Here is a 25,107-nt window from a genome sequence, read left to right as displayed (position 1 = left end):
CTCCCAGAAGAACTGGCAGTGAGAAGAGACGTTGCTAGTGCAGAAGCCATCCCGGAGGGGTACAGACCCATCCTCTCACCTGTGGCATCGACTCCCCGGAGTTGGTACCTAGGAAAGCTGACCACCAAAAAGGATGGGCTGGCGGCCGAGTGAGATGCGGGACCCACGTTCCCATCAGCATGGCTTTGGCAAAGGCTTCTCCCTGCCTCAGTTTCCCCTCCACTTGACAGATGAGGGTAGCTTCTAGTAACTATCAGGGGGATGGATTTCAGGGGGATTGCTTCCCCAGCCCCATTAAGCTCCCTTGTGATACAGATTTCAGGCAACAAAAGAGGGTTTAAATGCCCTGAGGTATCAGTTTTATTTGTCAGTGCCAGACAGAGCTAAGGCACAATCTGATTGCCTTGGAGAACCGAAGGAATGGGAGTGGGAGGGGGAAGCAGGCCCTCCTGGGTGATGGGCGCTCCGGCCGCCTTCCTGGCAGGGGCAGGGGCAGGGGCCGGGGCCGGGGCCGGGGCCTCAGACCCGAGCCCCAGCAGCCCAAAGGCTGTGTTGAAGAGGTTGATGGGAGTGGAGCCGTCTGTGATAAGGGTTGATTTTAAGCCCAGGCTCTGGAGCAGTTTTACCTGGAAGGAGCAAAAGGCGGGTGAGAAGACAGACCCTAGCCCCTTCCCTCACCCCCAGGGAGCCTCCCCAGGGTGGGTTGCCACGCGCTCTGGTCTGACACTGCGGCTGCTGCCCAAGCCATCCTCACAGGAGTCATGGGTGACAAGCAAGGAACACAAAGGGAGCCTCGAGGGCTGTGAGCTCTGGCCCTGCCCGCAGTTGCCTCCAGGAGCTCACCCCCCTGCATCTGCCTGGTGGCAGCCATCCAGGTTTTTCTCTTTAAAATGCATCAAGTCTCACTCTTTGCACTTGAACCCTCTCCTGGGAAGCCCCCGTCGACTCTACAGAGCACTCTCGTATCCCCTCTTCAGAGGGACCCTCCTCACCCAGCTGCCCTGAAGCGTCGCCTCCCCCTTCACCCTATCACCCTGCTTGTCACAGACGGACGTCCCATCTGTTTACTGTCCCCACAGGAGCTTCCGCTCACTGCTCAGTCTAGGACAGTGCTGAGAGGGCATCACACCTGAATGACACTGGACACAGGACAATCCAGTCACCACCACCCCCGTACACCCCTCTGTCCCCAACGTCTCTCTAGATCTTGTGTTTGCCACCCTGGCTCTGCCTTCTTGGTTCCGTATATGGTCCCAAGACACCCCCCCCCCCCCCCCGCCACCCAGCCACGCTCTCCCCCACTCTCACCTGCATCTCTGGCCCTGCCACAGCGAGGTCCCTGATGGTGCTGGGGCCCAGGGCCTCTGTCATCTGCCTGAACTTCTTCACCTCCACCTCGGCCAGCTGCTGGGCCTTGCTCACCTCCAGCTCCAGCTGGGCCCGGGCATAGACCAGCTCAAGTTCTCGCACCTTCTTTACTCGCTGGAGCTCGGCCTCCTGGAAGGGGGGAAAAAAATCCCAGCATTCTTTTGAGCATGTGGCCCCTGAATGTAGCCAGCGTTCAGGAATTCAGACGGAGAGGATGGAGCCGCAAACTCATCACCGGTTAGGGGTAAACCCCAGCTATGCCAGGGACCCCTGGGAGCCCCTGAATCCAAGCCTCGGCTCCCTCCTCTAACATGGTGATGATTCTCCTACCCATAGTGGAATTTCAAGGATTAAATAAGATCGTGCCTGTAAAACATAGGCAATACCTATAGCACAAAGCTGGGCGATACGTACCAGCCTATCAGTAAGATGGGTATAACCACCATCCTTATCTTTGAAGCAGGTTTTAAGTGAATCAAAATAAGGCAACGGGCTAAGCCACAACGTATTTGAACAGGGCTTTCTGGCCAGGGTACTTGGTACCCTACAGGGCTTCAGGCACTGCAGTGATCAGGCCGCCTCCAGGCCAAGGCATCTCCACGGGCCCCGCCCCTACTCACCGTCTCAATGGCCAAGGCCTCTGCCTTCAGCTTGGCCTGCAGCACCGAGCCTTCGCCCTGGATGCGCGCCGCCTCTGCACGGGATTCGGCCTCTGCCTTGGCGGTCCCGGTGCTCTCCACCGCGGTGCTGGAGGCGGCGCAGAGTCAGGGAGATCCAGGAGGCAGCCCAGCCCTGCTCTCCCCACCTGCCCACCCGCAAGTCCGCGGTGGCAGGTGCGCATGCGCACACAGGCTGCATCCCACCCCCCCCACCCGACGGCTGCTTTTCCAAGACCCTCTGCTGCCGCCGTCTTCGTCTTCTGCACCCACCTCAGGGCCTCCAGCTCTAAGAGGTCCCTGCGCGCTTTTTCGGCTTCTGCCTGGTCTAAGATCTTCTGCCTTTCAAGCCGGCCGCGGGCTTCCTGTTCCAGTCTCTGAGCTTCGTGCCTGGGTGGGAGAGGGGACAGGTAAGCTGCCGGGATGTGGCCTGAGCTGGAACGGGAGCTCCAGGGACAGGAACCACTGGCCCACGGGAGGCCGTCCACACTCGAAATGAGACAGCGGTGTGCGCGCTGAGTGCCAGGTGCGACTCTAGGCGCAGGGGCACGTGGCCGTACGAGGCCCCTGCTTTTTGCACACTTTACCTCCCAGTGGGGAAAAAGGCAAGTCAAGGAGGACAATTTCAGCCAGTGACAAGCTTCTGGAAAACGGGCGATAGATGGAGGCCAGAAGGAGGAGCCTGCCCTGAAATCAGGAAGAATTTTTTTTGTCTTTTCTAGGGCTGCACCCACAGCACATGGAGGTTCCCCAGCTAGGGGTCTAGTCAGAACTGTAGCCACCAACCTACACTAGAGCTACAGCAACACAGGATGCGAGCCAGGTCTGCGACCAATGCCACAGCTCACAGCAACGCCGGATCCTTAACCCACTGAGCGAGGCCAGGGATCGAACTGGCAACCTCATAGTTCCTAGTCGGATTTGTTAACCACTGCGCCATGATGGGAACTCCCAGGAAAAACATTCTGGGTAGAGGAACAGCCAGTGCAGAAGGCCTTAAGGTGGCAATGCAGCTATGCATTTAAGCGGCAGAAAGGAGCTGGTGGGCCTGGAGCACGTGGGCCTGGGGAGAACGCCGGAAGGTGAGGTGGGGGAGGCAGGGCTGGATCCAAGGTCACAGAAATGAACCTGGGCTCCAGCCCAAGCAATGGCGAGATGCCACAGAAGCAGGGATAGCATCTCTCCCCACGTTAAGGGGCCCAGGCAAGGAGGATGGCAGGCTGACGTCAGGGGTGTCCAGACGGGGACCCCGGAGAGGTTGGGCCCGAGGCAGTCCCCCAGGGGCTGACTCACTTGGCAGCTGCCTCCTGCGAGTTGGTGGTGATCTCGATGGCCAGCTGGACGCTGCGCTGCAAGGCGTCCCGGGTCCTCTGGTCCACGGGCTCCACCGACTGCACATCCACACTGCTGACCACCAGCCCGTTCTGGGGGAAGACGGCCCGGTCCCGGGGCTGGGGCAGGGCCGTGCTGTCTGGCCCCTTGGTTTCCGGGATCTCAAAGCCAAAGACAGCCGTGCGAATGATGCGGGCCGAGTTCTTATGGAAGTCATCAAAGGTGACGGAGGCCACAGCTCCCCGCACCCGGGACGCGATGGCCTTGCAGGCGTCGCCCACAAAGTCGGGCACTGAGAAAAGCCTGGCCGCCTCTTGGGGGTCCTTCCGGTCACTCAGCTCAAAGTGCCTGTGAGCAAAGAAGCCCAAAGCAGGGAAGCCGTTTTCCTCCAGGGAACAACTCTCATCTTCACTGACACTCGAATTCTGGGGTTGGGCGGGGTCTCATGACAGGCAATGCTAATCAGCGCCCAAGACACTTGCAGGTTCCCTTTTTTTTGTTGTCTTTTTGCCATTTCTTGGGCCATTCCTGCAGCATATGGAGATTCCCAGGCTAGGGGTCTAATCGGAGCCGTAGCCACCAGCCTACACCAGAGCCACAGCAACACGGGATCCGAGCCGAGTCTGCAACCTACACCACAGCTCATGGCAACGCCGGATCGTTAACCCACTGAGCAAGGGCAGGGACTGAACCTGCAACCTCATGGTTCCTAGTCGGATTCGTTAACCACTGCGCCACGACGGGAACTCCTGCAAGTTCCCATTTAACTCGCTCAGCCACCCTGTGAGGCGCGATCGAGCATTATCCCCATCGTACAGACAAAGAAATAGAGGTCCAGAGATGTTAAGCGACAGACCCTCAGTCACACAGCAGGTGCCCAGCCAGAAAGCCAGACTCAGGCAGTGTGGCTCCAGGGTCTGTGCCTTCAGTGATCCCGCTGCAGTGCCCCCAAAGATATCAGTGCCTGGCGGCCTTTGTCACAGTCCTGGCTACTCAGCCAAGTGGGGGGAAACGTGTGCTTGGGAGCTGTCAAGCCCTGCTTCTGCATCTAACCATCTCCCCCAACTCGAATCACATTTGAGCTCTATCTCCACACGGGTCACTGTGCTGATTCTCACAGCATCCTTTCCACAGCCCCGTGAAGTGGATGGTCATGTCCTTATGGTCATTTTACAGACTAGGAAACAGAGCAAAGCACCACGAACTTGCCCAAGCCCACAGCTAACAAGTGGCAGGGCTGGGACGCACTTGCTCTTGACCACAGGCTGATCCCATCAGCTGGGTCTGATTTTTTCTTTTTCCTTTTTGGTTTTTTTTTTTTTTTTTTTTTTTTTTAGGGCCATACCTGAGGCACATGGAGGTTCCCAGGCTAGGAGTCTAATCGGAGCTGTAGCTGCCGGCCTAAGCCACAGCCACAGCCACGCCAGATCTGAGCCGCGTCTGCGACTTACTCCACAGCTCATGGCAACACCGGATCCTTAGCCCACTGAGCAGGGCCAGGGATCAGACTCGCATCCTCATGGTTACTAGTTGGGTTCATTACCACCAAGCCACAGAGGAACTCCTGGCCTGATTAAGCGATTCATCTTTTAAAAACCATGTAGTTATGTGTTTGGCTGAAATCACGCTGGTCCCCCTAATCCTGCTCCCAGGTGAGCCCACATCTTCCCTGGCACCCTACCTCCTTGGGCATCAGACTGGCTCTGTGCAAAACCCTGGTTCTCCCCTTGACACACATGGAGTCAGACGCCCAACACTTGAGGTGGCATCTCTCCTCTTGAGGGGTCCCCCCCAGGGTGGCACCAGCCAGTGCCCTGGCCTCCCTCCCGACCCCCGACCTTACCAGTTGTAGGCAAGCTGCAGCTGGAGCCTGGCGTGGTCCGCAGTTTCAATGGTGATGACGTCGGTGAAGAAGTCAGGCCCCAGCAGCAGGCAGAGCGCGCGGCGGGCGTGGGGACGCTTGGGCCGCCCGGCCGAGAGGGACAACACGGTGAACTGCTCCTCGGGACCCAGCGACACCAGCTCTGGCCCGAAGACCACGCTGCAGAGGGAGCATGGCGTCAGAGGCGGGGAGAGCCCCCCAACCCCCCGGGCCCCCAGCCCCGGCGCGCCGCTCACCGAGCTCTCTTCTCGCGGTAGTCGTACACCTGCACGGCCGCGTTGTGGGGCACGCGGTAGCTGACCACGCGGGTCTTGTTCCGGGGAGCGGAGGGCTGCTGGCTCCTGGCCGTGTCCTTCTCGCCCCTGTCGGCCAGAGGGTCCTGCCCCTTGAGCAGCAGCTCCTCCACCCCCGGAGGCAGCTCCTTCTCCCACAGCACCTCGTCCTGGGTCAGCATGTAGGTGCTCCCGATCACCGCACGCACCTCGGGAGAGAAGACGAGGCGGGACGTCACCCGCCAAGCGAAGAGCGAAGGAGACCCGGCCGGCAGCCCGGACGCGGGACTGGTCCAGGAGGTAGGACAGCATCCTGGTTGAACATGGCGTCTGAAACGAGGCTGCGTTCACGTTCGCCCTCTGGGGGCTCCCTCACCTTGGGCAGCTGTTTTTCACTTGGTGCCTCAGCTCCTCGTTTGCAAAATGCACCCCATAGTGGTGACCTCATAGGGGTGAGGAATGAATGACATTTCACGTGTCCTAGTGCTGAGAACCTGGCATAAGGCAAGTTCCCGATATTTCCTCTGGAACTTGCTTTCATGGGGGCAGCTTGGAGGGCATCACAGGGACAGATGCAATCCTAGGGAAGAGGCAGTGTACCAACCCCCCAGGATTCTGAGCAATAACCTCCAAGTCAGGTTTTTTTTCTTTTTTGGCCACACCCACAGCACATGGATGTTCCCCAGACAGGGACTGAATCTGAGCCACAGCTGTGGCCAACGCCAGATCCTGAACCCACAGCACTGGGCCAGGGATTGAGTCCTTGCTATTGCAGAAACCACACCAGATCCTTAACCTGCTGCATCACAGTGGGAACTCCTAGGTTGGATTCTTTTTTTTTTTTTTTTGTCTTTTTGCCATTTCTTGGGCCGCTCCCCCGGCATATGGAGGTTCCCAGGCTAGGGGTCGAATCAGAGCCATAGCCACTGGCCTACGCCAGAGCCACAGCAATGCCAGATCTGAGCCGCGTCTGCAACCTACACCACAGCTCACAGCAACGCCGGATCCTTAAACCCACTGAGCAAGGCCAGGGATCGAACCCGAAACCTCATGGTTCCTAGTTGGATTCGTTAACCACTGCGCCATGACGGGAACTCCCTAGGTTGGATTCTTATGAGAGGTTGGAGGTATGGTCCGAGGTCAAACCAAGATCAAGGTTTCAGGTGAGGAGCAAAGAGGATGGATTCCACCAGGATAAGGACACAGGAGGGAGGTGGGGTCTCACTGTCCACACCCCAGTCAGACCTTTATGCCCAAGGCCAGATCTGCACTGGGAACTGAGTCCCCATACTAAACTTTGGATCATCCTCTTGCTTGGGAATTCTTTTTTTTTTTTTTTGGTTTGTTTTTGGTTTTTTTTGGTCTTTTTGCCTTTTCTAGGGCCGCACCCGTTGCATATGGAGGTTCTCAGGCTAGGGGTCCAATCGGAGCTATAGCGGCCGGCCTAAGTCAGAGCCACAGCAACTCGGGATCCGAGCTGCATCTGCGACCCACACCACAGCTCACAGCAATGCCGGATCCTTAACCCACTGAGCAAGGCCAGGGATTGAACCCGCAACCTCATGGTTCCTCATCAGATTCGTTAACCACTAAGCCACGACGGGAACTCCGGGAATTCTTAACTTTTGAAATTAGATATTTAAGACAAGGCTAAAACTCTACGGAGTGCCCTCATATTTAGCAGCCAGCCGGCATGGATGCTGCTAGCAGTGCTGTGAGTCCTTTTGTCATCTCCACTCTGCACCTCCCTGGCGGCATCACCCACTCCCCTAAACCAAGCTACCACCATGGCCACACAGCAGTGACCCGTGCCCACCCCTCAGCTGTTACCCTTCCGGTCTTGACGTCCTGCACGTAGATGCCCTCGTTCTCATCCAGGGGGATGGCCTGACGCTCTTCCACCACCTCCACCTTGGCGGATGGCACGTACTCGAGGGGTCCTCGGATGAGCCAGCGGTCCCCGGCCTGGTGGGAGACCTTCTCCTCGTCCTCCCCCTCCTCCAGGGGCTGCAGGGCCCTCAGCAGCAGCCCCTGCTGTTCCGACAGCACATACACCTTCTGGATGCCTCGTTCCAGCTTCTCTCCTGGCTGGAGGAAGAAAGACTTCTCTCCCTAGTGGGGAGAAGTGGGGTCAGGAGCAGTTGCCACCCACGGCTGTGGTAGCCTCTAATGGGACCTCCTGGTGGCCCCGTGGGGCCGTGGGCTTGTGTTGTGGGCGGGAGCCCCCTAAGAGCAACCCCCCCACCCAAGTCATTATCTGGATTGCGAGGCTCTCTACAAATGCCCATAGAGCTGGTTGAAACTTGCCCTTGAAAAAGTCTTGAAACTGTCAAGGTCTGGGTTCTACCAGTTTCAAGAGTTAAAAATGAACCTATCATTGCTTTATTTCTCCCATGTTCTGTCTCCTTGGGATGGCGCAGCCCACAGTTGGTGATCTCCGATCTTTGGGCCAAATCTGACTTGCTTCCTTTTTTTTCTCTTCCCTTTTCTTTTCTGGCCACCCCACAGCATATGGTGTTTCGGGCCAGGGATTGGATCGGAGCCATAGCTGCGGCAACACTGGATCCTTAACCCCCTGTGGGGACTGGGGATTGGACCTGAGACGCCACTGATCGCACTGTGCCACAACAGAACTCCTGACCTGCTGCCTGATTTTATATGTATGTGTAAAAAAACAAATCAAGTAATCCAGTTGCTGTGGCTGTGGTGTAGGCTGGCAGCTGTAGCTCCGATTCAACCCCTAGCCTGAGAACCTCCATATGCCGCGGGGGCGGCCCTAAAAAGACAAAAAAAAACAATAAAAAGCAAGTCTGTAATCCAGTTGCTCTGGTATATGCAGAGTTGCCCAAAATCACTACCCCCAAATCCCAGATCATCATCCTGAAAAGAAACCCTACACCCAGTCGCAGTTACTGCCTATCCCGACCAGTAATCTATTTTGTGTCTTAATGGATTGACCTATTCTGGGCATTTCATATAAATGGCATCAGGCAGTATGTGGTCTTTTATGTCCAGCTTCTACTGCCCCAGCACAATGCTTTCAAGCTTACCCCATGTTGTAGCACATCTCAGAACTTGTTTTCTTTTTTTTTTTTTTTTTTGTCTTTTTAGGGCCGCACTCACAGCGTATGGAGGATCCCAGGCCAGGGGGTCCAATCGGAGCTGTAGCCACCAGCCTACGCCAGGGCCGCAGCAACGCCAGATCCGAGCTGCGTCTGCAACCTACACCACAGCTCACGGCAACGCTGGATCCTTAACCCACTGAGTGAGGCCAGGGATCAAACCCCAGTCCTCATGGATGCTAGTTGGGTTCGTTAACCAGTGAGCCATGATGGGAACTCCAAGAACTTCATTTTTAAATTTTTTTTACGAGTTTGCCTTATTTTAAGAACATGGGCACCCTTAACCCCAGAAAGACTATCATTCTTCTGATTGATATCCACTGTATGGATATACCCTTTTTTTTTTTTTTTGTCTTTTTGCTATTTTTTGGGCCGCTCCCGCGGCATATGGAGGTTCCCAGGCTAGGGGTCCAATCGGAGCTGTAGCCACTGGCCTACACCAGAGCCACAGCAACACGGGATCCGAGCCGTGTCTGCAACCTACACCACAGCTCATGGCAACGCCGGATCGTTAACCCACTGAGCAAGGGCAGGGACCGAACCAGCAACTTTATGGTTCCTAGTCGGATTCGTTAACCACTGCGCCACGACGGGAACTCCCTATTTTTAATCCATTCATCAATTGACATTTGGGTGGTTTCTATTGTTTTCCACCTCCTGTTTTCCCTTTTTGTTTGTTTGTTTTTTGCGGGGGGTTGGAAGGCCTGCACCCATGGCCACGTGGAAGTTCCCGGGCCAGGGACTGAACCCACAACACAGCTGCGGCCTGTGCTACAGCTGGGGCAACGCCAGACTCTTAACCCACTGAACCACGAAGGGACTTCTTCCACTGCCTGTTTTTGCACATACCATGTTATGGGAACGCAGCAAGCACTGTTTTGTTTATAAGCCTGTCTACGCTGCTTTCATGGTACAACAACCAAGCTGAGTGGTTGCCACAGAAACCACGTGGCTCGCGAAGCCTTAACTATGTACAGTCGTCCCAGGGACGCTCTGCCCCCCTCCGCTGTCCCACACACAGTCCAGAGACAGGAGAACGGAGAGGATGGGGAAAGGGGAAGCCGAGAGACTGGTTTTACTCAGGATGACTAAGCTTCTGGAACAGAGGGAGGCGAGACGGGTTCTGGGCTTGGAGGGAGGCGCTCCCGGGAGAGGCCGTGCGGAACCCGAGGTTGGGAACTGCCGGAGCATCGGTGAGACGGCGTCTCAAGCGACAGAGCCAAGTGTGTCCAGAGGGAGCCAAAACAAGCTTGGTGTTTCTCCAACGCGGACTGGGGGCGGGAGGGGGTGTGGGGAGCAGGCCCGGGGCCTAGGCCCATCTCGGGGCGCTGGCACTCACCTTGACCACACGCTTTTGCCCCAGCTGGTTCTTGCCATCGGGTCCGACCGGGTCGAGGATCACGCAGTAGTTGTGGGGGCCTAGGGTGGTGATGGCCACGACGCCTATCACCTCCTCATAGACATCTGGCACGTGGGCCTCTGTGTCCTGCACAGTCACCAGCCACTCCTCCCCCGTGCGGCGCACCACTCCCCGCAAGTCTCGGAAGTTCTGCCGGGCCCGGAGGTGCAGGGCTGTCTGTAGAGCAGGATCGAGGCCGGTTGGTGGGGGTGGGGGTGGAGGTTGGGGAAACCCACCTCCAATTCCTTGGGGGATCTGGGGACCCCACTGGCCACTGAATGCTCCAGGTCTGAGTGACAGTGTCTACCGACCCAGGAGGACTCCCTAAACACTGTCAGGCGACCTGGGATTAACTCCTATTTTTCACATCACCTGCCACCGTTCTCTGCCACCCTGAGAAGCTCCTACCCCGAGGTGCCCCCCAACCCCCGGAGCACAAACCTTTTCTGTGAGGATCACAGCATTCACCACATCCAGAACCTCCTCAAACACTGCTGGGAGATAGGCACCCACGGAGCGGACCAGCCATTCTTCTCCTGGGCCAGGGCGGAGAGGCAAGGGTCAAAGGTCACCCAGCCTGCTCCCCAGCTGCCCCCTCCCGCAGCCTAGACAACAGGGGACCCACAGGACCTCACAGGCCATTTTCAAATGTCATTGCTCCCAGGCTCAAAGGCCTGGCAGGAATTTTTTTTTTTTTTTTTTTTTGGTCTTTGTAGGACTGAGCCCCTGGCATAGGGAGGTTCCCAGGCTAGGGTTTGAACTGGAACTGCAGCTGCTGGCCTATGTTGCAGCCACGGGCAACGCCAGCTCCTTGACCCACTGAGCAAGGCCAGGGATCAAACCCACATCCTCATGGATACTAGTCAGGTTCTTAACCTGCTGAGCCACAACGGGAGCTCCTATTCCTTCTTTTTTGAGGGCAGAAGAAAACCAACCTAAAAAAAAAAGGCCCTTCCAAGCGCCCAAGTTGCGGCTATGCCATATGGCAGATGGGAATCGTGGGGCCTCAGGGTGGTTGGAGGCATAAGGAAGTTACCACCATTTGCAAAACATTCGAACCACACCCGGCGCAGAGTAAGCACGGCCTTTATCAAGACTTTGGTTAATACATCACATTTGTCAAGCACCGTTGCTCCTGTATGTGGACACCTGCTCTGTGGATGTGGGAAGAGACACGGCTGCCGCTCCCAGCTCCCAGCCAAGGGTAGGAGGAAGGCAAAGCCATGTCAACATGATTGTGGTCACAGGATCAGGGCCAGGGTGGAGCAACAGGCCGGTGAGGGCGGTGGGTGGGGGAAGCAGCAGGGGGCAGCCCCCAACAGCTTATTAGAGACACCAGGAAGCACTTCCTCCAGGCTGCGAGCAGCTTCCCCAACCTTCCTCACTTCCCCTGCAGTCGAGGCACACGGCCTGCCCCACCCGCATTGGCGCCCCTCCAAAACCCCACCTGTCACCCTCTCCTTGCCGTCCCGGTCCCAGCATTCCTTGCGGGCCCTCAGCCGCAGGGCCTGGTTCTGCTTGATGACGGAGGCCTGAATGATCTGCACCACCTCCACCTCCTTCCGGGGAATATACGTGCCTGGGAAGGGAAGACGACGTGGAAGCTGAAGATCGAAGCCATCGTGGCTGTCATGGGAAGGCAGGAAGCCTCTGACCCCAAGCCCGGCTCAGTAAGAAAAAACTTACCGGGTCCCTCAAACAGCCACTCATCTCCGGCCACCACCTTGTCTCCGTTCTTATCCTCAAAATCCAGCAGCGCCTTAAGGTGGAGGGCGGTGTTGGGCAGAACCACCTGCAGTGGGGTGATGTCCTAAAACGGAAAGTGGGGGCCCATGGCGTATGCAGACCCTGGAGTCTCACCTGGTCCTTTCAAGGTCAAAGTCCCCAGCATCAAATCTCTCCATGTCTCAAAATAAGACTTGGAGCGGAATGTAGGGGTGGCCCCAAAGACACCCGGTCTGAAGAGCCAAGGCCACACCTTCCCTCTGCAGGAAGAGCTCAGACCTTGCTGTGAACTTGAAATCTAGGCAGGAAACGGGGGGGGGGGGGGACGGGTGCGATGGATGATGGAGGAAACCCACCTGGAAAGGTGAGGAAGTGAATGTCTCATGGCCCGGTGAGATCCACAGAATAAAACAAAGACAGTGGGGAGTTCCTGTCGTGGGTCAGGGGACATGAATCTGACTAGTATCCATGAGGACACAGGTTCCAACCCTGGCCTCGCTCAGTGGGTTAAGGAACTGGCGTTGCCATGAGCTGTGGCGTAGGTCTCAGACGCGGCTCGGATCTGGCGTTGCTATGGCTGTACTGTAGCCTGGGAACCTTCATATGCCCTTGGGGGCGGCCCTAGAAAGCAAAGAAACCCAAAAAACAAAACAAAAAAAACCCATAAAGACAGTAAGAGCACAGATCAACGATGGATGTGGCTCTCTAGGAAGCATGAGGAGGTGGAACGTTTTAAGCATGCGGCTTTGTTTTCAAGGTTGCCTGATGGTCACAAGACAGCCCCTGTACTTCAGCCATCACGGCTCCTTCCAGCAGGAAGAGGGACCTGGCCACAAGCAGCCAAACCTCTTAAGTTTGTACAGGAGCTCCCGTCGTGGCGCAGTGGTTAACAAATCCAACCAGGAACCATGAGGTTGCGGGTTCGATCCCTGGCCTTGCTCAGTGGGTTAAGGAGCCGGCGTTGCCGTGAGCTGTGGGGTAGGTCCCAGATGCATCTTGGATCTGGTGTTGCTGTGGCTCTGGCACAGGCCGGCAGCTGCAGCTCTGATTCAACCCCTAGCCTGGGAACCTCCATGTGCTGTGGGAGCGGCCCTAGAAAAGGCAAAAAGACAAAAAAAGTGTTTGTACAAATGTTTCTACAGATAAGATCTCCCTTGATCTTGGATCTGAGGGAAGCAGGAGAGCGAGGAAAGCAGCTCACAGAGGCTAAGGTACACGACCAAGGCCAACACAACTAGTAAGGAAGAGAATCAGGATTTGAACTTCAACCTTTCGTGAAGGTGACCCGCCGCTCCTTACTCCAACTAGAGCGACCCGAGGAGGAGGTGGTCACATAACTCCACTCCACCCACTGACCGCACCCTGGGTTGGAGAGAGGCAGAGCTGGAGGATTACTGCTGGGACAAGCCTTTCCCTGGACACCGCCCATGAGCGTGGCACTGGGCAGCTTGTGCTGGGGGCAGGACATCCCATCGTCGTGGGGTTTAAGTTCCAGTGGGTGATGACACACCATCGTAGACCATTGCCTCCGAGCAGACTGTGGACTGTGTCGAGAGAAAGAGATTTCAGAGGTTCAGATGAAGAAGTTAGGAGAGGCTCTCAGAGGGTAGCAGTTGAACTGGGGCACCAAGGAAAAGCTGGCTTTTGATATCAAGGTGCTGATGGAGGAGGAGGAGAAAGAACAACCTGGAAAGAACATGCATTGCATCTACTCTATTGCATCACCTACCTGTCACACACCTACTCCATGACTTCTTGTCCGTCCAATGAGAATCCAGATCGGTTTTTGGTTTGGTCTTTTTGTCTTTTTTTTTTTTTTTAGGGCCACACCCGCAGCATATGGAGGTTCCCAGGCTAGGGGTCAAATCAGAACTGCAGCCACCGGCCTATGCCACAGCCACGCCAGATCTGAGCTGTGTCTGCGACCTACACCACACAGCAATGCCGGATCCTTAACCCACTGAGCCAGGGAACTGTCCAGGTCTGTCTGTCTTTATCCCCGTGAGCGCCCTCCCTTAGCTACCGATGCCTCTCACCTGGATGAGAGGTCTTCCTAACTGGTCTCCTGGAAGGAGACAGATATGGCAGCAAGTTTGTCCCTCACGTTGGTAGAAGCTTCCAGCTCAAGTGACGAGGCAGCCAGGAGTATCACTAAGTGAGACTGGGAACATGGGAGGGCAGATTTGGGGGTGAAACGGCAAGGGTTAGGTTCGGATGCCCAGTATGAGGTGACTGCAGACATCCTGGAGGGGGCTGCCTCTAGGCAGCTGGGGGATTCACAGTCTGGAGCTCCCAGCTAAGGTTCAGAGCTGGGAGGGTTCAATATGGATGAAGTGACCAAGGCTATGAAAAAAAGTGGCACACAGGATACTCAGGACAGAACCTGAAGGCAGAGAGGAGAGGGGGGAGATTTAAAAAAAAAAAAAAGTTCACGTGGTAGCTCAGTGGTTAACAAACCCGACCAGTATCCATGAGGACGTGGGTTCGATCCCTGGCCTCGCTCAGCAGGTTAAGGATCCGGCCTTGCTGTGAGCTGTGGTGTAGGTTGAAGATGTGGCTTGATTCTCAAGTTGCTGTGGCTGTGGTGTAGGCCGGCAGCTGCAACTCTGATTGGACCCCTAGCCTAGGAACCTCCATATGCTGCAAGTGTGGCCCTAAAAAGACACAAGAAGAAAAAAAAAATCTCAAAAGATAGAACGATGCATCTGGCGGGGTCCGCCGATGGAGGGGAACTTTCCAGAGGCCCCACAGGTAAAAAGGAGATATGCGTAGGTATTAAAGTAAAGGAAGGACCTAGATCCTTCCAGGTGGCCTCGATTTCGAAGTAAGGCGGCCAAGCTGTCGGAGAGTGAGGGGACAGAACATAGGAAGAGAATGGAGAATCTAAGTATCAAGAGCCGTATGGGGAAGGGTGGGTAGGGGGAGCTGGTTGGGAAGAAGAGAAGGAATGAGCAGGACTTCAGTTGGAATGAGCCATTTAATCCACCAGCTCCTTGTAATACTGTTGTAGTGGATCCGCCCACATGGCTAGGAACTCCCCCCCTCTCCCCTGGGTATGAGGATAGCCAGGGCAGGTAGAGGTGGCACTGATCCAGGCCTGGGCATGGGTCCAGAGCACGAAGAGTGTGTGCTAAAGTGACAAGGTTCAGCTGGGCTAGGGAGGGACCAGGAAGAGAACCTGAGGGCTGGGAGAGGAAACGGGCTTCCAAGGCCTTGGAGAAAGGCTAGGAAAGTGAGACGCATGGGGAGGGTGGCGCCGGGGTTTAATCTCGGAGGAGTGGCAGGTGGGGGCACAACTGACTGAGTCCCGAGTGGACAGAGCACTGGGTGGAATGGAAGCAGAAGAGGAGAGAGAGTCAGCTGAGGTGAAGAGAGCCAAGGTGTCAGATTTCCCGCTGTGGCTCAGTGGGTTAAGAACCGGACCAGTATCCATGAGGATGCGGGTTCGATCCCTGGCCTCGCTCAGTGGGTTAAGGATCTGGCGTTGCTGTGAGCTGTGGTGTAGGTCGCATATGCGGCTTGGATCTGGTGTGGCTGTGGCGTAGGCTGGCAGCTGCCACTCCGATTTGACTCCTAACCTGGAAAATTCCATAGGACATGGGAGGGGCTCTAAAAAGACCAAAAAAAAAAAAGAGAGAGAGAGAGAGAGAGAGCCAAGATGTTGACAGGATCCTGACAGGGACACTCCTGAGGCTCCTGGGACAGTGGGGGAAGGCAGGCTCAAGCCAGGTGCCACCTCAGGAAAGGGAGAGGAAGTGGTGCAGGTAGAGGCCAGTGCCTTGAAGCAGGGCGAGGGCCCACTTTCTAGTAGAAGAGGAAGATCTCAGTGGCACGGGGCTCGGAGAAAGGGAAGGCCCTGCGCTCCTGGCCTGGAGCACCCGGGACCTGGGAATGAGCTGCTGTCAGCTGGGGCTGCCGGGGAAGCAAAGGTCAAAGAGGCAGGAATAGGGACCACTTTCTCTCCACCCTAGGGAGCTTTTTTCTTTTTTTTCTTTTTTCCTTTTTCTTTTTCTTAGGGCCACCATAGCAAAACCAGATTTGAGCTACATCTCTGACCTACGCCCCAGCTCATGGCAACGCTGGATCCTTAACCCACTGAGTGAGGCCAGGGATCGAACCCATGTCCTCATGCATGGATACTCATCGGGTTCCTTACCACTGTGCCACAAGGGGAACTCAGGGAGCTTTTAAACGGTGGTGACTGACCACCCCCCACCGCATCCCCCACCCCAGGGGGGATTTGGTTTGTCTAAGGTGGAAACTGGACAGGGCGGTTTCACTTGCGGTGGTTTGAGACCTCCCTACAAGTTGCAAGAAGAGGACAAAGAATTCCCCGCCACCCTCCACTCAGACTCCTTAAGGGTCACCATCCTCATCTGAGTCACTTGCCACCTCCTCGCATATTTTCCCCAAGGTGCCTGCATCAGAGTGGCCGGGAACGCCTCCCAGCCCCCCGGGTCATGCTATTCTGCGGAACCCAGAGTGAAAGGGTATAAAAGAGCAAGGAAGACAGAGTTCCCGTCCTGGCTCACTAATATCCGTGAGACTCAGGTTCGATCCCTGGCCTCGCTCAGTGAGTTAAGGATCCGGCATGGTTGTGCGCTGTGGTGTAGGTTGCAGACATGGCTCGGATTCCACGTGTTGTGGCTGTGGCACAGGCTGGCGGCTGCAGCTCTGATTTAACCCCTAGCCTGAGAATTTCCATATGTCACAGGTACGGCCCTAAAAACACCAAGGGGGGGAAAAAAAAACCAGCAAGGAGGTGAAAGAAGGAGAATGTTCTGGAAATGGAGGCGGGGTGTCCTCTTCCTCAGATCCAGGACCTGAGGACCGCGTGGATGAGGACATCCAAGCCTGGGCCTCACCTGCTCCACCACCCACCAGTGTCTGGCACTGTTTGAGGGAATGAAATGCTTACTCTTGGCAGAAGTCACTTAGTGCCAGACAGGCAGGGAGCTTCAGGCAGGTTGGGGAGCCCGGAAGATTAGGTGGCAGGATGGGTTGACAAGAGAGGCTTGTCTGGGCATGTGCAGGGGTAGGGGGGGATGCGGTTTGGGGAGTGTGAGGGGAGGGCCAACCAGTCGATTCTGCCCCCAGTGAGAACCAGCCAACGTCACCCCCCGATCCCACCCCACCCCAGAAAGCAGTGCTGAGCCCTGGGACAAGGTGGCAGGACAGGCAGAGTGGGTGTGGGGGAGGCGAGCCAGGTACCTTTTCCAGCACCTCCCCTGGGTACAGGGGGAAAGGGTCCTGGGCCAGCCGGATCTCCAGGTCAGCGTGGCGGAGCCGTACTTGCCCTGTGACGTCGCACTGCACAGAGCCCTGAGCGTCCCGGGACACCGGGTTGGCCACTGTGCAGTAGTGGCGTGGGGGGATAGTCACCATGCGCACAGGGGCAAACAGGATCCTGTTGGATGGTAGGAAGCAGCATGAGGACCCAAAGGAAGCAGCAAATGGGAGAGCAAGCTCCCTGTCACAAAAGCCAGGGCCAGTCCTGCTTAGGACCAGGAAGGAGGCGACGGATGATCATGGCAGACCCCCCAGGCGTCCCCGCAGCCCAGTCCCAACACCAACCTCTCATTGTCCTGCCGGATGTAAGTCTTCGGTCCAACCTCCACGCGGGACACATTGCTGTTCTGGTCCAGCACGTGGATGTAGTGGTATGGTGGGATGCGGATGATGGACTCTTCAGTTGCCATGGTGACTCCTGAGCTCACCTGTCTGTCTCCCCATAGAGAGGTGGGGAGAAAACAAGAGATGAATACAGGAGGCCTGGGATGAGGCTGGTGTGCTGACTGGCTGGGGCTAGGGGAACGGGCCCTTCCTCCTCCAGCTCAGAGGATCTGTCTTTCTTCACTGTTCCTGCTCCCACTTCCTCCATTCGTCCCACCCAGGGCACCACAGCCCCTCCAGACCTCATCCCCGCCAAGAGATGCTTGACGCGGTTAACCACAGAGGCCCAGGCTTCTCGGCCAGCTCCTTCCCCTCACTCCCATCCATCTGACTTCGCCCAAGCTTCCTGCAGCACTGGAAGGGGCTTTAGATCCAAACTTTCCCAACCTCCAACCTTATAGTGTGGGAGTCAGAGGCGCGCTGAGCTGGGAGAAGTGGCCAGCCTCTGGTAGGGTGGTGCTGGGGGTCTCCCCCAGCCTGGTGGGGAGCAGAGGCCCTGAGCAGCTCCCTGGTTCCTCCAGGGGCAGGTGCCTTTATTTCAGGGGCTCCTGAGGCTCCCAGCTGCACGCAGACATTAGCCCACAGCCCAAGAATATGTGCATGACCTTTGCCTGCAGCCCTCCCTCGGGCTTCAAGCAACCCTGAGATGAACTGTTCAGACATGGACCACCTCTCAAGGAAGGAATCCCTGATGGAATGGATGCTCCCATAGACTCCACCAGATTAGAAACACCCACGTACTCTCGTCCTTTCCTCCCCAGTTCTCTCTGATCTGTGGCCACTCGTGACTCCCCGCTCTCATGGGTGGGGGTGGGGAGGAAGGAGGAAGGGAGTCAGTGAGGATTGCCTTCCATCCACCTCCATCCTACCTGCTTCTGAATCCTGGGGGTTGGGGGGGGGGTGTTACATCCAGTGCTTGGCCGGTTTGGGAATGTCACATCACCCATCTAAACCCCATCCCTGCCTCCAGGATGCCTTGGACTTTGGGCATGTCCTCTGGAGTCACACAAGTTTACTAGGCACCTCAAAGCCTTGCCCTCTGAGGCTCTGGTCCAACAGTTTTGAAACCACTACCAGAAAGGAGTGGTACCTCACCTACTCCACCATTCATCCAGCTTCCAACCTGGGTGAGAAGTGGGAAGTGAGGAGGAGGGGGCGGGTTGTGGCCTGGCACAGGAAGGAAAGACAGGAGCCCCGAAAGGCCAAAACCAGGGCAAGGCCAAAGAGTTTGATTTGATCCGCACAATCTGTAAAATTTCTTTGGTTTAGAAATTGTGAGTTTTCATAAACTCCCAATTCCTGCTCCTCCTGAAGAATGAGAAGCCAGGCCCTGCATCTCCACACGGCCAAGTGGCCAGAGGCAAGTGGCAGCTGCGCCCTTTAGATGGGACACAAGCTTTCCTGCTGAATTAACCACAGTCCCCACCACTCCCTGTTGTCTTACACCTGGGCCACTGTTCTTACATAACCTGTGTGGCTCCTGTTTAAAACCTCCGGACTCATCCGATAGAGCTTTCTACAGTGATGGACCTACTCTTAATCTGTGCTGCCTCTGGACTGGACCACATGCAGCTCCTGAGCTCTGGAAACATGGCCAGTGTGACTGAGGAAGGAAGTTTAATTTACATCATCCGATGTGGATGGTTGAGCCCATGTTAGACAGTGTACGACTAAGGAGCTGAGTCGCAGGTAGGGACAAGGAGTCATTCAAGACCATACAGCAAGGCAGTGGTACCATCTGGACAAGAATCCTGATGGAACTGCTGGGCCCGACTCCAGCGGCAGCACAGTGCAATGATTAGGGCCACGGAGCCAGCCAGAGGGCCTGAGCTCACTGACACTTCTGACTTGCTGCTTCCCTGCCTTGTATGGTTTCCTAATGTCTTCCCTCGTTTTGAGAGAGGTTACAGGGTTTTGTTTTTTGTTTTTTGTTTTTCGTCTTTTGCCATTTTCTTGGGCTGCTCGTACGGCATCTGGAGGTTCCCAGGCTAGGGGTCCAATCAGAGCTGTAGTCGCCGGCCGATGCCACAGCAACAGCAACGCGGGATCCGAGCTGCGTCTGCGACCTACACCACAGCTCACGGCAACGGAGGATCCTTCACCCACTGAGCAAGTCCAGGGATTGAACCTGCAACCTCGTGGTTCCTGGTCAGATTCATTAACCACTGAGCCATGACGGGAATGCCAAGGGAGGTTACAGTTTTGATCTGTTCTCTCGGTACACTTTCCACATCAGAGGGATATTATCCTGCTTCTCATTTTCTTGCAACTTGGCATGGGGTTTGACTGGCTACTTTTCTGTTGCCTGTTGCTGAAGTTAATGTCCCTGAACTTTCCTAAACATCAGAGCACCCTCTTCTGTTGATTTCAGGTAGTGTTTGAAAATCCAAGGGGTGGGATTTCTCCTCTCCTGGCTCTGCTCCCCGCTCCTTCCCCGGCTACTGCCCATCCTGCTCTGCTCTGCTCCCACTGCCTGGGACAGGGCCCCCAACAAGAGCCCCCGGGGGCCAGGACAGTTGGGATCTTGGTTCTAACCCTTATTGGATAGGTGATCTTAGACAAGTCCCCTGCCTTTCTATGCCCATTTCCGGGCCTATAATCTAGGGGTGGATAAGGCATGCAGAGAAACGAGGACTGAGTTAATCAACGCGCTTGGAACAGAGCCTGGCTCTCAGCAGTGTGTGTGGCTCGCAGTCAAGGCCCAGCTTCCCTATCCAATTGGAGGACGTGACCTAACACCAGAGGCTCAAGATCCCACCTGGCATCTCAGCCTTAACCCTGACTTGTTTACCAATCAGGAAGGTGGCCGGTGTTGGGTCACCCCAGCTGCGGGGCTAGAATAGCAAAGGGGCCTCTGACAGCCAAGTGCAGCCTCTTCCTGGTTCTCTGCGGAGTGGGAGCCTGGCCAGGAAGCCAGATGGGGGGGAAGAGGAAGAGCTAGGGCTGCAGACGGAGGTGTGGACAGGGCTCTGTGAGGCCCCGCAGGGAAGATTTGAACTCTAGAAGGCCCCGCGGACAGCCTCCAATGGCTCTTTGGGATGACCCCTCGCCCCCTGTAGCTGAGGCCGCTTGACCATCTGTCACCCCAGCTGGGCCCAGTCAGGGGGCCGAGAGCCTCGCCCAGCTCCGTGACTCAGCTGAGACTCATCCTTAACGATCAGGCTGGGCTCTTGCCACATTCTGAGGCCAAGCCCTGGGCAACTACCCTTGTTTCCGTAGCTGCCAGGACCCTGTCTTACCTCCCTGACCCCCCACCCACCCAGCCCTACAGCTGTGCCTGCCACCCACATTCACCCAGGAGTAGGCCTTTTGCCTTTTTAATCTCGCCATCCCCGAAGTGAGCCTCATGAGAGGGCCTCTCAGAGGATCCAGGGAAATCACCTGACTCAGGCAGCATGTTCGCGACAAGTCACCGATTTAGACTTTTGTGGTTCATCAGATGACGCCTACCGTTACAGCATTTGGTTTCCAATACACCAGGGCCCATAAAAGACAGTGATTAAGGATTCCGTTGACCTCTGGAAGGCCCAGCTCTGAGTCTGGCCCCCACTCCCTAAATTCACCGAGGCCTCCCCTCAGCATCTGCTTCTGAGATCTGCCCCCTAGTCTGCTCTCTGGGTTCGCGTCCAGCCTTCGCAGATCCCATTGGCCGTCATGGGTCATGAGGCTCCGGCGAGAACCAACTCTCTTTCAACTTTCACCCAACGTCTCAGAGACCAGTGGCTCCCCCGCTGCAGCCCACACACAGAGGAGGGAGGGGCGAACGGTCTGATGAACAGAAAACAAAACTGCTAGTGGAAGGAGAAGCTGGCTTCGTGCTTTCGTTAAGAGGCAACTCTGGACTTGTTTAGGCTCAAAAGTAAACATGCTGCAGAAAAATTAAACAAATGAGTCCGAAGTCATTCTCCAGAGCAGAGGTTCTCAGGGTCAGTAGGAGGGGTGGACATGGTGAATCTTAAACAGCAGATGCCCATGGGACCAGCTGCACCCTGTCTTGGCCTGCAGTGAAGAGGGGTCCGAATATCGCCTGGAATAACACAGAATCTCGGGATCCTGGAATCCTAGAATCCTCTCCACCCCTGAGCAGCTCCCCCAACCCCGAGCTGCTGACTCAGTCAGCATTTTAACTAGAGCCCCAACGATTTGGGCTTAAAATACAAGCAACTCTGGTCTAAAATAGCCTCTCCACCCTGGCTTACATTAGAATCACCTGGAGATCTTTTCAAACCATCCATCTCTGGGGATTGATTTCATTGGTCTGGGGTGGGGTTCAGACACCACTATATTTCAAAGCGAGCTCCTAGGGACTCCAATACAGAGCAAGGGCGGAGCCCCGCCGCTGCCCACACCATCATGGGCCACTTGCTAGCCTCTGAGCCTTACTCTCCTAGAACGAAATGGAAATACAAGTGATTGTTTCCTGGGGTCAACGAGGTTAGAAACTGGAGCAGGTCTAATGCACGGGAGGGAGGGGCTCAACAAATCGTGGCTGGGAGGCGGGAGACGGAAGATGAACTCGGATGGCAGCCTGTCCTCAAAAGCAGAGAGGTTCAAGTATTGTCTCTTCTAGCTCCTCGCCCCCAGGTCCAAGTAGCCCCTCAGCCAACACAGGTCCCCTTGTCCCAAGCCCTGGGCTCTTGGTCCAGGCAGGTCTGAAGTTGGAAGCGAAGCTGGGGACAGTCTTGCCACCATCACCTCTCTCAAGTTTAGGTTTGAGAAAATGCACAGGAAACTGGGCACAAACAGGACCTTATCTTCGCCCTTTCCCTTCATTGGTCTGAGACATTCTAGGCTTTTTTAGAGGATGACAGAGTCACACTTACTTACTCAGGGACAGCAGAGGGGCGATTTTCACCTGAGAGCTTCTCAATTTAGGGCAAATATTTCCTGCTGTGGGAGATCAGGGCAAAAATTCCTGAGAATGTCTCACATAAATCACTACTTCCAGCAACAAAGTTTTAGGAACTTCCTAGGAAAATCTCTCAACTCCAGTCCAACCAGGTGACTTTGCAGGAACAGCAGCTTATTCTGGAAACAGAAAAGCTCTGCCAGCTCAGGCTACCTCTGGTCCTATTTCTTTTTTTTTTTTTCCCCCGCTTTTTAGGGCTGCTCCCTTGGCACATGGAGGTTCCCAGGCTGGCGGGGGGGGGAATCAGAGCTGCAGCTGCCAGCCTACACCACAGCCACAGCAACACTGGATCTGAGCCTTGTCTGCAACCTCCACCACAGCTCATGGCAACGCCAGATCCTTAACCCACTGAACCGAGGGCAGGAATCGAACCCGCATCCTCATGGATCCTAGATGGGCTCATTAACCGTTGGGTCACAAAGGGAATTCCTTTCTTTTTTTTTTTTCTTTATTTATTTTTTTTGTCTTTTGTCTTTTTTGTTGTTGTTGTCATTGCTATTTCTTGGGCCGCTCCCGCGGCATATGGAGGTTCCCAGGCTAGGGGTTGAATCGGAGCTGTAGCCACCGGCCTACGCCAGAGCCACAGCAACTCGGGATCCGAGCCACGTCTGCAACCTACACCACAGCTCACGGCGACGCCGGATCGTTAACCCAGTGAGCAAGGGCAGGGACCGAACCCTCAACCTCATGGTTCCTAGTCGGATTCGTTAACCACCGCGCCACGACGGGAACTCCGGGAATTCCTTTCTGGGCCTATGTCTAGCCTGCCTCCCAGATGCTTCCAATTAATGCCAGTCATTGAAGCCAAGGATTGGCTAGATTGGAAATGACCCAGGAACCAGGCTTCAGAACCCCCTGATCCAGATCAATGTTTTCTACAATCACCCAATCATAGGACTCAGCTGGGAGTATTGCTTCCCAGCAGGCCTCACTTCAAACTCACTGGGCTAAGGCTTCCAGGAGAGAGACTCCAGAATTTCTATCTTTGGCAAGTGCCCCCCAAATAACGGCTCTCACTTATTGAGAACTTAATCTGTGCCACTCACCGTATTAAATGCTTTTTTTTTTTGGCTGCGCCCAGGTCATGTGGTAGTTCCTGGGTCAGGGATTGAACCAGTGAGACAGCTATAACCAGAGCCGGATCCTTAACCTGGCGAGGCACTAGGGAACTCCCAAATGCTTTTAATTGGCTTGTTTAATCCTCGGCAAGGACCTAGAAATTAAGGCACTTGCTCAGGATCACACAACGATCAAGGAGGGAGCCAGAATTCCACCCGAGGAAGTAGCAATGGCTTCTCAGGCAGACATAAATGTGGCTAAGATTCTAACAAGGACCTGGGTGGAGCTGGGAGGTCTCCAGGCGACAGTGCCAGTGCAGATCAAAGGTGAGCCTTCTCTGCAACCTGGGAGGGCAGCACCCAACAAGGAGGCCTGGGTTACTTTAGGGCCCTCTGGCCTCTGGGCCAGCCATTCCCAGGGGCTGTCCTGCCTGCTCATGGCTTTAGAGAGCTGCCCTGGCCAGAGAGCCTCACCTCCGGGGAGGGCGGTGGGTGTACTAGGTGCCAAGGGTGGAGACAGGCAAAAGTTTCTAGGAGTCACCTGGCACCCTTTGCGACAACTCCCCCCCCATAAATTCTAAGGGCCCACCCAAACAGGAAGAGAAAACGGGGCACCTGCCTCAACTACCATCCCCCAACGCTTCATGCTTCTGAGGTCTCCAGAGTCACTGGGCTGGCAGGTCCAAAAGAGCTACCTGTTTTCACTTCCCTGCCCCGAAGAGGAAAAAGCACCTTTCTCATCTAACTCTACGCCTTCTAGAAATCAAGCCCATCTGAAGATTATTCTGCCGACGACTTCTCAAATGAACTGCAAGGCCCGCCGTGCGCAGAGCCGAGTGGGGTAGTGGTGGAAACCTCAGCGTTTGCAGGGTTGAGGAACCTCCACGGGGGGCGCGTTCTAAGAGCTCAAAGGGAGCGACCAGAGCCCAGGTCCCCAGGGGGAGGGAGAGGATGAGGACAGCAAGGACCAGTCTCGTTCCAAGAGGGGGTGTGAACGGACCTGTGAAGCTTCCCCTGCCCCTACTGCGGATGTGGGAGCTCAAAGTCCGAGAGGCCTGAGATGAGTTGCCTTTTGCCTTCAGAAGCCTGAAAAAACAAGGCCAGCGGTAGGTATCTCCCAAGGCCAAGCCTCCACCCACCTTCTCCCGGCTCTAGTTCTAAGGCCACCTGCCCCAGCCCATGCGAGTCGGCGAAGGCAGGACAGAGCTAGGGAGAGGTCATGGGGGTGGGGGACAAGGGCCCGCCAGCTGGTTTGGGGCTTTGGGGGCCAGGACCGGAGTACTTACATCCAGAAGTGTGGCTGGCTGCAGCTGACGCCTCAGCTCGAAGAGGGAGCCGCCTTTACCCAGCCCTAGGGATCACTTCCCGGCAGGGCAGGCCAGGCGCAGGGGTGGGGCTTGGGCATTTAAAGGGCCCTTGCAGCTGGTTCTTGTTGAGTTTTTTGGGTTTGTTTCTCTCCTGTGGGAGGCTTTCACTGCAGCTGAAGGCACTGCAGCTCATTCAGTGCTCAGGAATGCCCGCTTCAGAGCCAGCTGGCAGCGCTGGAATGAAACTAGGAGGGGGTCCAAGGCCTAGGGCGGCGGCGGGGGGATGCTGAGTTGGCTTCTCCCCCCTCTGGCTGGCATTTCCCATCAGGGTGGGTCCGACTCTGCCTCTCCAGGCCTGCGTGTGCTCCAGCGGCAGTTCCTCCTCTAAAGAGAAGATAACCTGC

The 25,107-nt window shown here is 55.9% G+C and overlaps 1 protein-coding gene and 1 long non-coding RNA gene across 4 annotated transcripts; both read right to left on the bottom strand.

The window, feature by feature from the left end:
* Positions 1 to 336: 336 nt before the first annotated feature.
* MVP (major vault protein) lies at positions 337 to 24,866 on the bottom strand. Of its 3 annotated transcripts, XM_047780101.1 has the most exons (16): positions 24,683 to 24,866; positions 24,397 to 24,482; positions 17,331 to 17,477; positions 16,968 to 17,163; positions 11,718 to 11,841; positions 11,479 to 11,610; positions 10,473 to 10,567; positions 9,972 to 10,208; positions 7,341 to 7,622; positions 5,475 to 5,719; positions 5,200 to 5,397; positions 3,318 to 3,704; positions 2,298 to 2,414; positions 1,989 to 2,115; positions 1,309 to 1,497; positions 337 to 626 (listed from the first exon to the last, which is right to left on the bottom strand). In XM_047780101.1, the coding sequence occupies exons 3-16, from the start codon at positions 17,453 to 17,455 to the stop codon at positions 384 to 386; spliced, it is 2,697 nt and encodes an 898-aa protein (XP_047636057.1). In that variant the 5' UTR covers positions 17,456 to 17,477; positions 24,397 to 24,482; positions 24,683 to 24,866; the 3' UTR covers positions 337 to 383. The 3 variants fall into 3 exon arrangements, with proteins under 3 accessions (XP_047636057.1, XP_047636054.1, XP_047636056.1); XM_047780098.1 differs by lacking the exon at positions 24,397 to 24,482 and having other exon boundaries at positions 24,683 to 24,863; XM_047780100.1 differs by lacking the exons at positions 24,397 to 24,482; positions 24,683 to 24,866 and adding an exon at positions 23,385 to 23,400.
* LOC125127306 (uncharacterized) lies at positions 12,856 to 13,582 on the bottom strand. The gene is made up of 2 exons (XR_007134909.1): positions 13,486 to 13,582; positions 12,856 to 13,300 (listed from the first exon to the last, which is right to left on the bottom strand). It is a non-coding gene; the product is annotated as an uncharacterized LOC125127306 (long non-coding RNA).
* Positions 24,867 to 25,107: the final 241 nt, after the last annotated feature.

Source organism: Phacochoerus africanus, chromosome 5 (assembly GCF_016906955.1).
Source record: "Phacochoerus africanus isolate WHEZ1 chromosome 5, ROS_Pafr_v1, whole genome shotgun sequence".
Lineage (NCBI taxonomy): Eukaryota > Metazoa > Chordata > Mammalia > Artiodactyla > Suidae > Phacochoerus > Phacochoerus africanus.
The sequence above is the reverse complement of the archived record's forward strand: the minus strand, read 5'-3'. Positions and strand labels throughout refer to the sequence as shown.

What these genes read in the sequence shown, in the direction of transcription:
- MVP (XM_047780101.1), bottom strand. Translation starts at nt 17,455, where the DNA reads ATGGCAACTGAAGAGTCCATCATCCGCATCCCACCATACCACTACATC. An exon ending in ATCCGGCAGGACAATGAGAG is followed by an intron (nt 17,164 to 17,330) that starts GTTGGTGTTGGG and finishes ACCATCCAACAG; the next exon opens with GATCCTGTTTGCCCCTGTGC. An exon ending in TTAGAGCTGGAGGCCCTGAG is followed by an intron (nt 2,116 to 2,297) that starts GTGGGTGCAGAA and finishes CGCCGCCTCCAG; the next exon opens with CACCGCGGTGGAGAGCACCG.